General features: G+C 42.2%; 1 protein-coding gene across 1 annotated transcript; it reads left to right on the top strand.

Annotated features, from left to right (window-relative positions):
- The first annotated feature begins 892 nt into the window (after positions 1–892).
- Irs4 (insulin receptor substrate 4) lies at positions 893–14,994 on the top strand. Its single transcript, XM_034486112.2, has 2 exons — positions 893–4,613; positions 12,764–14,994. Exon 1 carries the CDS (start codon positions 1,084–1,086, stop codon positions 4,594–4,596), a length of 3,513 nt encoding a protein of 1,170 aa, XP_034342003.1. The 5' UTR covers positions 893–1,083; the 3' UTR covers positions 4,597–4,613; positions 12,764–14,994.
- The last annotated feature ends 1,688 nt before the right edge of the window (positions 14,995–16,682 follow it).

Genomic DNA, 16,682 nt, shown 5'->3' with positions numbered 1-16,682 from the left:
GAGTAAACTGCGATCGGAAGGGAAAACGTGAGCTGTAGGGAAAAAGAGAAAGGGCTCTTGGCAGAGGGGTCACCGCGGCTCTGGGATTTGCAGGAATTTATCACCACCATTAACAGCTATTTTCCGAGAGTTGTTTACAGCCTGATCCAGAGACAACCAGATTGAGAAGCCCCACTCTGGGACCCCCAACCACGCCCCCTCATCCCCCAACTGCCCCCCTTCCGCTAAACTAATGTATTCAGGGCCATCCCCTTGCTGGACCCGCCCATTGGCTCGTATCCTAACCAATCAGAACCGTGCAGCGGTTTCACCTGGTTCCTCCCCCACTTCTTCCTAAATAAACAAACAAACCATCCTGTGTTCTGCGAACCGGGTCCCCTCCCAACACCTCTACCCCACCCCCTCTCCAGCCAAATGAGTGGGGGCTGCAGCAATCCATCTTGCCCCGGTGGCTGGCCGCTCTGTTCTCCACCTCTTATGTATACCCTCCACCCCATCCTTCTGGTACTCCGGACTAGGCTTGGTGTGGCTAGAGAGCCCCGCCTCCTCCCGTCGGTTCTGCCTTGAACCAAAGGCCCTTAGATTCACCCAAAGGGTCTCTGCCGATTTGAAGATGGCCCTGATTTCCTGGCTCCCAGTCCCCATCCCACGCACACCTCTACTGGTGGCCGCTTGCTCCCCTCCACCGCTTGGGTAGCTGCCTCTGGTGCGAGCCGCCGCGTGAGGCGACGGTCACGTGTTGTTTTGCCCACTGCCTTGAGCCCAGTGAGGTGGGCGGGGACGCGGGCCTAGGCGGGAGGGGTCTGGGGCGGGCAGACAGAGGGAGACTGCCTCTTCTCCCCCCAAAGCCCTCCCTTCTCGAGCCCCCCCTCCCCTCCGCTCACCTTAAAACCACCGTGCATCACGATGGCGAGTTGCTCCTTCGCTGGCCACCAAGCGCTAAGGAGACAGAGAGCCTAAGCAGCAGCCACAGCAGCAGCAGCAGCAGCCTCCGCAGCTCTAGCAGCAGTGGCGACCACCCCGAATCTTTCCTCCGGAACCCCGACCGCACTCATTGGGACCGGGTCGTCCTGTCCGGGAGCCATGTGGCTCTCCACAGCCACTGGCTCCCGGTCAGACTCCGAGTCCGAAGAGGAGGACCTCCCCGTCGGGGATGAAGTCTGCAAACGCGGCTACCTGAGGAAGCAGAAGCATGGGCATAGGCGTTACTTCGTGCTCAAACTCGAGACCGCAGACGCTCCGGCTCGGCTCGAATACTACCAAAATGCCAGGAAGTTCCGGCACAGTGTCCGCGCCGCGGCCGCTGCAGCAGAGGCGGCCGCCTCCGGTGCTGCTGCGGTCCCCGCGCTCATCCCACCACGGCGCGTGATCATCCTGTACGAATGCTTCTCCGTGAGCCAGCGCGCCGATGCCAGGTACCGACACCTCATTGCCCTTTTTACCCAGGACGAATACTTCGCGATGGTGGCCGAAAACGAGTCGGAACAAGAAAGCTGGTACTTGCTCCTCAGCCGCCTCATCCTCGAGAGCAAGCGCCGCCGCTGCGGCACGCTAGGCGCGCAGCCGGACGGAGAGCCGGGAGCCCTGGCGGCCGCAGCGGTGGCGGAGCCACCCTTCTACAAAGATGTGTGGCAGGTAGTAGTGAAACCCAGGGGGCTGGGGCACAGAAAAGAGCTGAGCGGCGTGTTCCGGCTGTGTCTTACCGACGAAGAGGTAGTGTTTGTAAGGCTCAATACCGAAGTGGCCACTGTGGTCGTCCAGCTGTTGAGCATTCGACGCTGTGGGCACTCGGAGCACTTTTTCTTCTTGGAAGTCGGCAGGTCCACTGTCATCGGTCCAGGGGAGCTGTGGATGGAGGTGGATGACTCCGTGGTGGCCCAAAATATGCATGAGTTGTTTTTGGAGAAGATGAGAGCCTTGTGCGCAGACGAATACAGAGCCCGATGCCGCACCTACAGCATCAGTATTGGCGCCCACCTGTTAACCCTGCTGTCCACTAGGAGGCACCTAGGCTTGCTCTCGCTGGAGCCCAGCGGCTGGTTCAGAAGATCTCACTTTGAGCAGTTTTGCCGCCTCAGAGCTATCGGTGGCAGGGAAGCGGAGATGCTATTCACCAGGCGCTTAATCGCACCCAGAGAGCCTCCGCCTCCCTTCAGGCGAGGAAAAGGGCACCTGCCCAGAGCCCGCAGGTCCAGAAGAGCCGCGTCAGTACCACCCAGCCTTTTCCGACGCTCAGCACCTAGCCCGGGACTTATCCCACAGCCTGAAGATGCTCCCAACGACAGAGCCTGTGAAGCCTCGGGTTCCAGCTCTGGCAACACTGAAGAAAAAGACAAGGAAGGTGAGGAAGGAAACGGAGGTGATTACATACCTATGAACAACTGGGGCTCAGGAAATGGCCGGGGCTCAGGAGGTGGACAGGGCTCAAGTGGCCAAGGCTCCAGTAGCCAGAGCTCAGGTGGGAGACAGGGATCTGGAGGTGGCCAGGGCACAGGAGGCCAGAGTTCAGGAGGCCAGGGTGCTGGAGGAAACCAGTGTTCAGGAAATGGCCAGGGCACGGCAGGTGGCCATGGCTCAGGTGGAGGTGGCCATGGCTCAGGTGGTGGCCAGAGACCCGGAGATGGTCGTGGCTCAGGTGGTGGCAAGAACTCAGGAGGGAGCAAAGGCTCAGGAAGTGGGAAAAATTCTGACGATGGTGACCGTGGAAAATCTGTGAAGAAAAGATCCTACTTCAGTAAATTCACTCAAAGCAAGCAGCAGCAAACGCTGCCTCCACCGCCACCGCCACCGCCAACAGCTGGAGCAACTGGTGGCAAAGCAAAGTCTGGGGGAAGATTCCGACTTTATTTTTGCGCAGACAGAGGCACAAAAGAACGCAAAGCAGCCAAAGAGGTGAGAGATAGGGAGACCCCAGAAGGTGCAACCCGGGGGCCTCACAGAGCCAGAGCTTTCGATGAAGATGAAGATGACCCCTATGTGCCAATGAGGCCAGGGGTGGCTGCTCCTCTTGCGTGCTCCAGTGATTACATGCCAATGGCTCCTCAAAATTCCTCTGCTTCAACAAAACGCCACTCTAGGTCACCCTTTGAAGACTCTAGAGGCTACATGATGATGTTTCCCAGAGTGAGCCCACCACCACCACCTGCTCCAAGTGCTCCGAAAGCATCGCATACTAATAAAGAGGATGACTCAAAGGACAATGACAGTGACAGTGATTACATGTTTATGGCTCCTGGAGCAGGTGCGATTCCTAAACATCCTCCCAATCCTCAGGGAGGCTCTTCCTCCAAAAGTTGGAGCTCTTACTTCTCTCTGCCAAGTCCTCTTCAGAGTTCACCTTTGGGACAGAGTGACCACAGTGAGTATGTTCCGATGTTACCTGGGAAATTCCTGGGGAGCGGTCTAAACAAAGACGCCTCCTTTAGCCAGGGCACCAAAGATATATTTTCAAAGCCTTCAACTGAGAGGTCATTCTCAAGACCTGAAGATAAGAGGTCATCTGCAAAGCCTTCAGATGATGTGCCCCCAATGAACAAGGCTAAGGAACCTAACCGAGTTTCCTTTACTGCAAAGGATAACACAATAAAGCCCAGACCACTAAACCCCACACAGGAGCAGAGAGAAGCTGACAGCTCCCGTGACTATATCAATATTGACTTTATTAAGAGAGAGCGCCTTGTGCTAGCTCCCTCTGCTCAAGGACTGCCAGACTTGTGGGGTGTAATTACTGACCCCAGACCCACAGCTTTTTCTAGGTACCTGAATGTTGAAGTCGGGGTGCCCTTTCCAAATCCAACAGTCCGCCTCTCAGATCTTTTAAGAGTTCTACCAGGTGCTAGGGGGCCCTTTCGTCTTTTCCCAGGCAGTGCTATAGGTAGCATCGTGGAAGTGGGTGACTACATTGAAGTAATTTTAAACCCAGCCATGCCTTTTGCGGACAGTGCCATTTGCTATGATGCTCAAACCGGTGAAATCTATGTAGTCGACCCATTCTCTGAGTGCTGTATGGATGTTTCTCTCTCTCCCGGTCGATTCTCTGAACCGCCACCTGTAGCTAGGCTGCTGCAGGAGGAAGTGCAGGAGAGAAGACGCCCACAAAGCCGCTCCCAAAATTTATTTGCCAACACTCGAGCCGCAGTCTCGGCTTTCTCGACTGACAGCTTGGACAGAGACTTTCCCGCCGCGTCTGCGGTGATTGCTGCTCCAGCTGGGGCGCCCCTCTGGGCAGTGAGCCGGGCTTTAGCGGTGGTCTCTGCGCTCGCAGCGGCCCCCAGCCTTGGCGATGTCTTTGCCGGCTTCCACTCCCCAGCAGGAGTTGACTCCGCCTCCATTCGCTGGTTCCAACCTGTTGCTAACGCTCGTGGTGCCCACGCTGTAAGAGAGGTCCAGGACATTGCCGCAGGCTGGAATCCTGGAGCCCTTAACCAAGGTGCTAGAGGTAGGGACCTAGCGGCCGGCGCAGCCGCTCCCCCACCGCCACCTCGCCAGCGTCGGGTGCTGAGACCCCGAGAGAGAGCAGATTTCGACGACAACGGCAATGAAGATGATGACATTTACGTGAGAATGGACTTTGCCAGACGTGACTACAAGAAGTGACCACTCTCCGAAATGAGGTTGGTGAATTTATAATTAAAATTCCTGAAGTTATTGGAAATTGATTAATAGCTGAGTTGATGCGTTGGTTGGTATGCTGTTAGCGATACGCGACCCTGATAGATCATTTCCCACTGTTATTACAGAGTAGAATTCAGTTTTAATTTTTCACCTTTTTGGCCTTTGCGGAAACCATTAGCTTTTAGCCGGTAAATTTACCTGACAGAGCCGATTGTTAAACTTTGGATTAACTTCTTAGGAGCGGTTAAAACTAAAAGACCCACAGCATGAGGATGTTTGCAAATGTACTTCCCCTTCCCTAAATTCTTCAGATACTGAGTTCCAGCCTACAACTAAAAGCTACTTTTCTATGTGTGTTCAACCTAAGGCGGTGATTGAAAGGGAATGCAGAGAGTTCATCAGTTATCAAGCCAACTATTAACATATTTACTTTCTAAAAGGCAGTCATTGTTTGGCTGGTTTGCCTAAAAGGTTAACACTTGGTTGTCAGCTGAAAGGGGAGAGGATGCATAAAACCCCAGATGATTAAGAGATACTCTGCTCTGGAAAGTGTTTCTGTGCTGATCTGGTTTTGTTTTTACACAGGATTGAGAGAAAACATGTGTGTTCCTTTTCTGTCATTGGTAGGGAAAGGCAAGTTTTTTCTGTGTTTCATTTTCTTCTTTTAGCTCCCTTCCCCTCCCCTCTGAAGAGGAGGCAGTGGTATCTTGATTGTGAATAAGAATATTGTTTCAAAGGTTTAGAAGGCATGTAAAACATTAAATTGGTTTGTCTTCTGAAAATCGAGAAGAACAAGATAAAAAGGCTGGAGGAAGAAGAAAGACACCCCCAGCCCCCCACCCAGGGCAGCTAACCCTGGAGCAGTGGGAGACTTTCAAGGCCTAATTTTCTGAAGGAAGAGAAGGGCTTGTAAGAACAAAGCTTAGTGAATCTGTGAACAAAACTGCCCAACTTTGTCTTGAGAGAGTCTCAAGTAATGTTTGCCCTTGTGGTCTGCCCTGCCTTCTCTCTTTAGGCTGCTCTCCCTGTGAAGGGCTGGTCCCCAGCAGTTTTCATTCCAGTACTCAGTTTGGTAAAGAGTTTGGCTTTGCTTGCTCTCTGGAATGCTTTTGTGATTGGCTCTTTGCGCACTGTGCCTGATCAGGCAGAACAAGCTGGGATTGATCACAGCAGTCACCTTACAAGCTCCCCATTTAGCGCAGGTGTAGCCCCCTACCTCCTCTTTCTCCCCTGGCTATAGAAAACTCGCCACACAAAAACTCACATTTGCAGCACAGACGGACACGTCAAAAGAATGATCATGAAAACAACAAAAGGATGATTTGGATTGCCAAAGGACTTAATTCAAAAGTCCTTTTCATTGTGAACTCCTCCCCAACACGGACAGACATACATCCACTGCCCCCCACACACATACACAGAAGGGGGGGACACACACTGAGCACTACTATCATAGGTATATATGTATTTAAAAGTCATAATTCCATTTTCAAGAACATAATCAGCTCTTATGCGGAAGCCTAATTGTTCCAGGTACTGTGTACTTTGTACAACTCTGATGTCAAATTCCACATCAGAAGAGTAGCTGCTTGGGACCCTGTGATTTTTTTTGAAATGATGCCTATACTTTGTAATATTCTGATCTTTTTACACACACACACACACACACACACACACACACACACAAATAAAAATAATAAATAAAATCATACTCTTCTTTAAATAAACTCTGACTTCTGAGGATTATGGAGATCCAATGACTTATATTTGCATAAATTACTGATTAATGGCCTTGCAGCTATATTGAGAGTTTGAATATGCTCTGATTGTATTGTTTATGGAAGAAATTCCTAACTTTATTGTGGAACTACACCATTGAGGTTGTAACTTATAGGCAGGAACTTAAATTGAGATGAGTGAATGGCTATGGAAGCATTTTGGAGCATGAGATCACTTTCTAAATAAAATGGTTTTTTTTGTTGTTGATGGTTTAATACAAAAATGAAATTTTGAGCATTTGGTTTTCTGAAAACTAGCAATTTCTTGGTACTAAAGAGCTATTTGACATGTAGTTTACTACAATATATCAATCATATGGAAGGGCATGGGAGGAGGTATGGTATTGTAAAAAAAAAAACCTATTGCAGAAAATGACTTTAGTTAGCATTTTAATGTGAATTGATAAAGTGGTGTCTGTAAAGTGTTCAAAACAGGTATTTGGAATCTGATCACGTTTTTCTCTAAAGCTATAGATGAACTTCCAGTTATTTATGTCCTGTCTTTATTTTATTATCTAACATTTAAAAACTGAATACATCATGTTAAGAAACAGTGTTGTAAACAAGACACAAAGGCGTGATGTTGAGAGTCACACAGCTCACTAAGTTAATTTCCATCTATGGAATGTGTTTAGAACTAGCATAGAGATGTAGTATGTTGTATTATTATGTACTGAGGACCAGTATCCTAGTTGTGACTCTTAACTACATTTACAAACCACAAACTAAGTTAAAATTCTATGCCACTTTTTGTGTCTTTTCTTTCATTAAAAGTATCCCACGTGACTATTCACAGTCGGGATCCTTATATTGAGATCTGTTCATAATGTAAGTGAGATTTCAATTCACTAAGACCATTTCTATCATGAAATGTAAACGTAATGAATGTATAGTATAGCCTTACTGATCTATAGTCGAGCTTCATGTATTTTGTAGTTGCTTGTTTAAACCAATTAAAAAGAAACACCCAGAATATAACTTGAGCATGTAATGTTTTGATAAATGAAGTATTTTTAGAGCAATTCCTTAATGATCAAGGCTTCAGCTTTTGAACACATTAGCATTTAGAAGAATATCATTTCCCACATGATTTCATCTAGTCCTAAATCGTTGGGTTTTTTTGTTTTGTTTTTTTTTGTTTTGTTTTTGGGTTTTTTTTTTTGTTTTTTTTGTTTGTTTGTTTGTTTGCTTCTTGTAATGCTTTACCTGGTATAAAATTGATAGGTCGAAATGATTTGGGCTGTAAATTTCCCTGGTCTTTTTATTCAAGACATAGGAGTATGAAATGGGCAGCTGTAGATTGTATGAAATAATTGGTCAGTCAAATTAGTTATATTATGATAATATTAAAAGGCCAAAACTAGTAATTAGCCTTTGACAATTTAGTTCCTATTATCACAACACAGAAAGTCCAAGCATTTTGTCATTGTCCTGCTACCAAGTCCCGTTGCTATAAATTATAGGTGCTGAAAGCAAATCATTTTTACTGTATTAGACTTATTTATTGTAAATAAGTAGAATATAATCTCCAGATAGCAGACAATTTTCAGCTATAATTGATGGTTTACTTATTTTATGCAGCATTCATCATCCATCTTCACCAAATCTGGATAGTTCTTTGGAGTAATGAGGTATTTGACCTAAACAATTAAAGAGGAACTCATCCAACTGAAGTTGTTGGCAATCATTATTCACTTGCATTTGTTCTATTTTAAGACTGATGCTTCCAGGATAAAAATGTCAGCTAGGAGCAAAACATCTCTTTGAAACCACGGCCAGGACTTTAATTAAGCACACCAGACTATTATACATTCATAAATACTCAAGCAAGGTCTTTAGCTTTCTTTCCCTGTCTCTAATCACCAAATACGAACCAAAATTCTTCTGAGTTATTGGCAGGCGTTTATCTTGGGGTACAATCTCGGTTTAAAAAAAATCAACAACAACAAAAACCTTCACGGTTGGAACAGATGTGGCTGGCCATTGCAGAGAAAAGTAAAGATTACTGTGTGTGATTTTAAATGGATTGTTGTTCAGTTGTCAACTTGTTGATTGAGGGAATGCTTTCAGTTACAGATTGATTGCCTTATATTTTTCAAAGTACATTCACATTCATTATTTTACTGCTGGTAAGTACTGGAAGTGATGCTGGAGTTAAGAATTTTCCTGTGTTCATGAAGGTAAGTGGCAGAGCTGAAAATATACCTCAGACCTGTTTTCCAGTCTAATGCTCTCCATCCAGCACACCACTGACCTTCAAGCAAGTTTTAATTTTATATTAATGAAAGGTATTATATATGAAAGCTTTGGGAGCAAAAGCATAAGTACACATTAATTTGATGGTAGCAAAATTTTGTTGGAACTCAGAGCGTTCTAAGCGGGCCATCAGTCAGGGCTCAGGTGATCTTTGTTACATTGAACTGTTTGCTGTGGCCCGTTTCAAATAAAAAAAAAAATGACCTCAGTTGGAACTTAATGTTTTAAATTATATCTAGAGAAGAGTTAGCTATTTTTACTTCCAAAACACAAATTTTCTCCGTGTGTGTGTGTGTGTGTGTGTGTGTGTGTGTGTGAGAGAGAGAGAGAGAGAGAGAGAGAGAGAGAGGCATATTTAGATCAAAAAGAAGCATTGGAAAGGAAAGAATGTGATTTGAGGGTGTAGTCAGTAGATTCCAACTAATAGTCATTTCCTAAACTGAATTTAGATTTCTATGGCTTTGCTAATAGTGGCATTTGTCAGCTATTATGAGCCTTTTAATTTTATTCTTTCTGTATAAATCTCATATCTTAATCTAAACTACTACAGTGAACAAACATAACAGGATAAAATAAGACAGAAAAAAAGGTGCTATAGATATGTATGCTGGTGTGTGTGTGTGTGTGTGTCTGTCTGTGCACATATGGAGGTGCTTTGGGCTGTTAGGCAGGTAGATTTTAGAAGTCTTGAGAATCAGATCCTCTGTGGGACATTAAATAATTTTTGTTTTAAATTAAATTCATTTTCTTTAGCACCATTTTAAAGGCTTTACGACTATGTACAAATATCCCAGACCTTTTATTGGTCGTTTTGGGAAATACATTTTGTGAAATGCTAAGTTAAAACTAGTAGTATGTGGTGATAGAGGGGCAGGTGGTCAGACTCTTAGACTGTGAGGGTCATTTACTGAATAAAAAATGAAAATGTAAACAATTAATTTTTAGAACAATGAAGTGAAGACATTACAGTCTACTTGGTTTTTTTTGATGCAGCTATTGAAATGCAAACTTAAAACCGATTGATAACATTGCCAATATCTTATCCTTGCTTTATGGACATAAGATGTTGTTCTCCAGCTACTCTACATTGATTATTGGGTACACAGATGTAGAATCATAGGGTTGACATTTAAGATTTGGAAAAATTTTAGGAGTTTTAACAAGTACACTATTTTTGATTTGTGTTGATTTAAGGAATATTTTTTCTATTTCAGACTGATGAATTAATTCCTTTTAGAATAGAAAATGGCTGCATGTGTATTTATTTATAGAAATAAGAAAGTGATCACTGTTTTCCCCTAATACTCTAATATACTTTCTTTATTGTAAAAGTTACCATTGCTTGTATGTAAGACTTATACTGTTAAGATACCCTTTACCTGACTTCTGTCCTTCATTTCAGAAAAAAATGACCTTACCTGGTTTCTCTCTAACAGAAAAGGTGGGGACCATCTAGAAATTCTATAAGGCGTATGTAGAACTACTGTCTTAGATGTCTCCGGACCCAGCTTGCTTGCACTCAACTAAAGGCAACAGCTTTTCTTGTAGGGATTCCTGTTGTACATTTCTGAGGATGTATCACCTGGTCCATTGCCATTTGTTGGCACAGAGGTGGCCAGGCAGATAATGCTTAGATTGACCACAATATGTGTGGTACTCTCCAAACCTTAAAGATTTGCCAAATATCCCATTCCCCATAAATTGTGATCACCCTAGCTAGATCTCAGAAGTTCTATAATTTGCCTCAATTTGATTACTGATTTTCTACATGAAGACTTGAAATGTAGAAAGAGTGTCAATCAAGACAATACCTCCACAGTGATCTTGAAAATCACTCACATGTGCATCCACCATGCCCTTGAATGAGTGACTAAGGAATGTAATTTTAACCTTTTGACTCTAGGAGACCTTATTATTTCTATCATCCATCATGACTAGAAGACCTATTTTCCTGGAGTTCCAATTGAAACTTCCAGTGCATCTCACAGAAATGATTGGATAAAACAGTTCCTCTGTTGGCTCAGGAAATGAAGAGGTTAAATAGAGTCTTATGTAGACCATTTTTCATAACAGTGTTTCTATGAGGTAATTTATTCTGAGTTTCAACTAACAATGAACCTGGCACTATATATCTTTTGTAAATTGAAGACTGAACATATTAAAATTCTACTAACTTGCATTCTTCACATCAGCAGTAACTAGGCAGCAGAGTGAAAAAGCCCAAGCGTGTGTTGAGATGTAGTGGAGAAACCAACCTAGGATGAAAAATAAAGTGGCGGATCCCCAAGCAGTCTTTTTCCAAATAACCAGGACTGGACTGAACGAGCTTATGTAGCCAGATGCTTGTGAAAGAAAGATGTCAGACGACTAGTCTACACTTTAAAAACACAGCTTTACGAGTGACATCTGTTTCATTCCAGATTCTTTTGACAAGTTCTCTTGGGAAATCACTGCCACGGTGGGCAAAAGCAATTTTATCATTTGATCTAAGACAGAGATACTGTGAGTAAAGATCGGCAGCATTTTCTGTTAATTTTCACACAGTAGGGACAGGACTTCCTAGTTATCAACTCATACAGGATCATCATCCTGTAGAGCCATCAAGCACAGAATGGTGTGGGAACTGTTCTTTATTGAAGAGATGAAACCTGCATATAACCCAGTGACTGCTAAGCTAAGTAGCATGCTTAAATTTTATATTTTTGGTATATCCACCATGGTAGGCCATTTCCCTTCATTCACTTTGGTTTTTTGCTTGGTGGATTTATTTGATCAAATGGAAAACTAGATCCAAATCAAATAACTCCCCAAAAGCATCACCATTCATTTTTCTGTTGGTGAGATGTTATTAAAAATAAATAGAAACTGAACACATGGTGTGATTGTCAGCGCTTTAATATTCCTTTTGTAGACTTTTTTAGATTAAGGTTTAATCCTGAATTGCTTTCTTCCACTATTCAGCAAGCTGGTGAATTGCTTCTTTTTGCTGTTCTTTGGAATGTGTTCACGAATGTAAACTCATTTTAATATGGACGTAAGAAAAAATTATAAAGGCAAATCTGCGGCTCTGGTTTCCACAATGCATTCTAAAAGCAAGTTAAATTATTTGAGGATTATCCTTGTTTGGAAAGCATTATTTCTATCTACTAACTTAGATGAACAGGAATTGACAAACTTATTTGTAAACTTGAAATTACACAGCCATTTGCTGGGTCTTACTAGGTTTTTTTTTTTTCATTCTTTACCCATTGTTGACACAAGTTTTAGGAAGACATGGAAATATGAATAAAATTTTTGGAAGAGCTGCTGTTATTTTTTGGAAGCAAAGAAAAATGACTCCAATAGCAATAAATGGTTCTAATTCCAAACACTGTCTCTTGGGTAGCTTGGTAGCTTAATTTATACATTTCTGCAGCATTGCATGAAATAAAGTGCATAGTATATGATATTCAGAAATCCCATTTGAAACAATTTTATTGGACTATCTATATAAACTTATGAAAATGAGCCAAATTTGGGAGATACCTTTGTAACATCACATTTCTGTTAAAAGCTTGTAGATAATATTTAAATAAAATTTCATGATACCTGGGTAGCCCAATTAACCACAAGTAAATGCGTTGCTAATATGCACACCCACTACCCTCTATCCTAACAGAACCTAATATTTCACAAATCCAGTGTTCACAGGAAGACTTAATAGTTTCTAAGTTAGAAACTTTTTTTAAGCTTTTTAATATGAAAGAAAAATCGCTACAATGAACATAACTAGCAACCACAGTAAGTAGGAAGGAGTGGGGACTCCGATGCTCAATCTTGTTGCATTCATCAAAATATCCATGGAAAAAAATAGGTGCTTCTAGTCAAGTGAAGATTTTTACTTGAAGCCTACTCTGGAGGAAGCTTTCCATAGATTCTTTTAGCTCGTTTTCTGTGCACAGGTAGGCCACCGTGTCAAATAATCCATGTCTATGCCAAGGCAGCATCCTCAGTGGATCTCTCAGCTACCTCTTCAAGTTTTGTTTCCTTTTGTTTTTGAACAAGGAATGGGTGACAGCTCTTTGCACTAACTTTTAAAATAACTTTTTGTCTTGTCGTCCTTTTTTTTTTTTTAGAGTGATTACACTGCCACCAAAACAAACACATTTTAGAAGAAAAATGACACAGAATTTCATCTTCATCTACTCCAGATCTGCCTAAAAGAAAGAAAATTCTGAAGCTTCTGAATAGAAACCAACCTTGATTTCTACAAGCAGACCGTGGCAGCTGAATGAGCTTGCTCATGGACTTTATTCTCAGTATTGTGCCCTGCATCCACTGATTGACTGAAATATGTGCACACTGTACACTGGCTTTGCTTCCTAGGTTCCCTGATGTATCTCTTTGAAAGGAATGAGATGCTATAAGTTAGTATCTCATAACACTTCCCCTTTCCTCTGTAAAAAAAAATGTGTAAATATAGCCAGCATCAGTTTTAAGGGCATATAATACTTGGAGAAATTTTCAATGAGAGTATCTTTAAACAATGGCAGATAAAGAGACATATATATGAACAAGAAGGTAGGTATGATCTGGAATCTTTTTTCTGAGCAGTACATACTTAAAACATTTCTTGATCAAGGAATTAATGTGAACTGAACTTCTATCTTGACAGGACATTTTCAGTATTTTAAAGACATGACTAACGGGCAAATTATCTCAGATTTTGCTCATTAACAAGACTACAAAATTCTATCGACACTAACCATCAACTAAAGTGATATCTTGACAGAGTAGTTCTAGCATTTTAAAGGCAGAGCCAAGGAACAGGTTTTCTACTTCTTTCTGTAGAACCTGTTGATGTTCTGCTATCCAATTGAACATTTCCAAACCTATTGTTTTGATTTTATTTTGAAATCTACATTTATCCCTGTAAAGAGGCAAGTATCCATTTCACAAGACCCTTTCTTTCTCTCTGGGGGCTCCTCCTTTCAACTCTTTAAACTGCCTCCCCTCTTTCTGACTTTCCCCCTAGTAACCATTCTCTCTCCCATGTCCAGGATGCCCAGCATGCCTATAAAGACATTACTTTCCCATATATAGAAATTGGCGTATACCTATCAATTAATCAACTAATCAACTGATGCCTAAAACCCAAGCCAAAAGGAACCTCTTATAAGGCCTTGTTTCCTTCTGGACAACGAAGCCAATATAAGATGTACAAAATTTAAAAGAAAAATTTCAGAGCAAGCCCCTCCCCCCCTTTTTGCTTGCCTCTGATGGAAACTGAATTAAGATTTTAGGAACCTGGACCTTTGAGAACATGATAACAACAGGTGGTGACCACACAGGATAGGTACAAAGGTCTTGAAGCTTGCTTAGAGCTTTGTTATGTGGTGGCACACAGCTCTTGGCTGTCGTACCATCACTGGCAAACCTCATCATCTCACAGATGGGTGTGAGTGTTTGAGCAAGTGTCTGCAAAAGTGTGTGAGTGCTAGTGTGTGTGTGCACACATTGTGTGTATGTACACCTTTGTGTACCTGTGAACATGTGATACATGTGATTATAGACGTACCTATTGTGTGTAACTCTGTTTAAAAAAAATTGCTTCGCATTTAACGTGCAACTTTGAAGTAGTGTGAAACTTACCTGAAGTTCTTTGCCACTCGGTTCCTACATCTTTGAACGTGTGCTTCTATCTTTGAGCAGGCTTCTAGTACATGTGGCTAAACTAACTTCCCAAAGAACCGAGTTGATTTCTATTGTTTCTCCCTGCCTACTAAGCAAAGTGATGGGGGTTGTGTGTGTGTGTGCTCCTTTTCCCCCATGTGAATTGTGCTGAAGAGAGGATGTGGCTTCAATGCCAGTCACTGAACCAGTTTCTGGTCATTGCTGGGACATCACTTGCTTTCATCAGTCCCTTCAGGCTCCTCTCTTGTTCCTACCTAATTCAGTAATGCAGTGTGGCTTTTGTTCATCGTAACAGTGTACTCCTTAGGCAGCCTTTCTTCAGGCCTTCTATTACCATTTAATATTCAAGTAAGTTGTCATAATCGTTCAGAATTGTAGCAAGAAAAGATTTGAGGGAAACGGCTGTATTACTTTATTCATGTATTCTGTTTGGAGGCTGCCAATAGACAGGGTACAGAAGGTAGAGCACAGAGATAGCACACTTGCTGAATAAATGAATGGAAACCTCATACACAACTGGACACACAATTAGTCACAGGTACAAATAGTCACAGGTACTGCATAACAAATATGCAATCTTTTAAACACGACTTCTTAGTTTACAGGTATAATTAATTTATTCAGTATTGTGCTGGAAGAATCTATGGAATATGTGTACCGAAATATCACTTACCTTCCAGTGGTCAGTATGCTGCTGAGAAAAATAACGATGGAACGATTTGTGTGTGTGAGCACTACATTAGTTTGGTGTCATACATAGTTACTTGGTCAGTAAAACCTAGAGCTTTACAGTTCCAACAGTTCATTACATTTGCTATTTCTGCTTCACAGACCTGCTTTGAGTTGCTCTGTGTTTGTCTTCCTTTGTAAATATTCTTAAACCTTCTTGTTTGTAAGCATCTGGTTTGCAGTTTTGGGAGACTACCGTGCAACTCTGTATAGTGTTTATATATATCTGCCTTGCTTTTCCTTAGAGCTACTTGCAATAAATGTGTTCATGTAAGTTATTTGTGTGAAGTCTCATTTTTTCCTTAGTTGGTTCAGCTTCATTACAAGTATATCTCCCTACTCTTGTACAATCGATTGCCAGCCATTTCCCAGAATGGAGCAGTTGGAGTAATTAAAACATGCCAGTCACATTGGCTACAAACATGAAGCCTTTTGATAGAGATAATAGAATCAACTCCCTCTCACGTCTACAAATGTACAGGTGATACTAGCTTAAAACAATCTACAAAACGACTGCCCAGAGTTTTCATGGAGATCTTAACAATGGGTAAATACTACTAATCATCTACCCTAGGAGGCTGAAGTTATAGTTATAATTCAGCTTTATCTCCTTCCCTTGCTACTATCCTTTGAAGGACTTCCCTTTCATTGCCCTATTGTTAACCACGGAACAAGAAAATATTAGTATATGAAAAATATACCAATAGATAGGTAGCATTTTCACACTGATGTGCTATGAAAGGAAAAATATATTGTATATCATGAATTCATTTATAAATTATGTCAGCCTTATTGGAATTTATGGGCTTTCAGAAACATTAAAAAATGGTTACCCCCTTTACCTATTTGGTCTTTCCCAAGTTACCTCTGCCTCATAGAACAATGACCGCAAATCTGGGACCACTGGGTGCACACAGGTCAAATGGGTCACAGGATAAAAAGGCAAGTCTCAAGTCCATGGGCAGACCATTCCATTGATTGTTCAGCTTGTGCTTTCTGGGTATATCTCAAATGATATATATATGAAAGAATATTACAATGGAAAGATATAAAGTACCTTTATCATTACAGACTCAGTAACAGAATTTTAGTTAACTTTAATTTCATGTATAAATACTAATTTACATATTGTATATACATTGTGTGCATGTATATATACATACATATATAGTTATAAGATCTTCATTTCATGGGACTATATACATACAATCATATATATGTGTGTGTATATATACATACATACACACACACACATATATTATTCATCTCCAATGGACTTTTAAAGACAAATGCACATGCTGGTGCTTTTCAACCTACATGACCATTGTATTCCCATTTAGGGGTTAATTCTTAACAACTTGAGGTTCCAAAACAGTAGGGCCAGACTGCTGACAATCAGCACAACTCGGTTGCATGAAGCACCTGTATATAAGAGTGCACAAAAGTTCAACTTCCACACTCTTCTTGCCTCATGTGTGCTAACCAAGTAGTTTTTGTAAGATGTCAAAGGGTTCTTGCATTTTTAATATAAAAATTAGTGGACATATATTCCTTGGATGTAGTGATGGGCTTTTAAAAGGCATTACCATACACATGTATCAAGTACCTTGACCCTATTCATCTCACCCTATG

The sequence above is a fragment of the Arvicanthis niloticus genome, chromosome X (assembly GCF_011762505.2).
Source record: "Arvicanthis niloticus isolate mArvNil1 chromosome X, mArvNil1.pat.X, whole genome shotgun sequence".
NCBI lineage: Eukaryota > Metazoa > Chordata > Mammalia > Rodentia > Muridae > Arvicanthis > Arvicanthis niloticus.
This window is presented reverse-complemented; position numbering and strand designations above follow the sequence as displayed.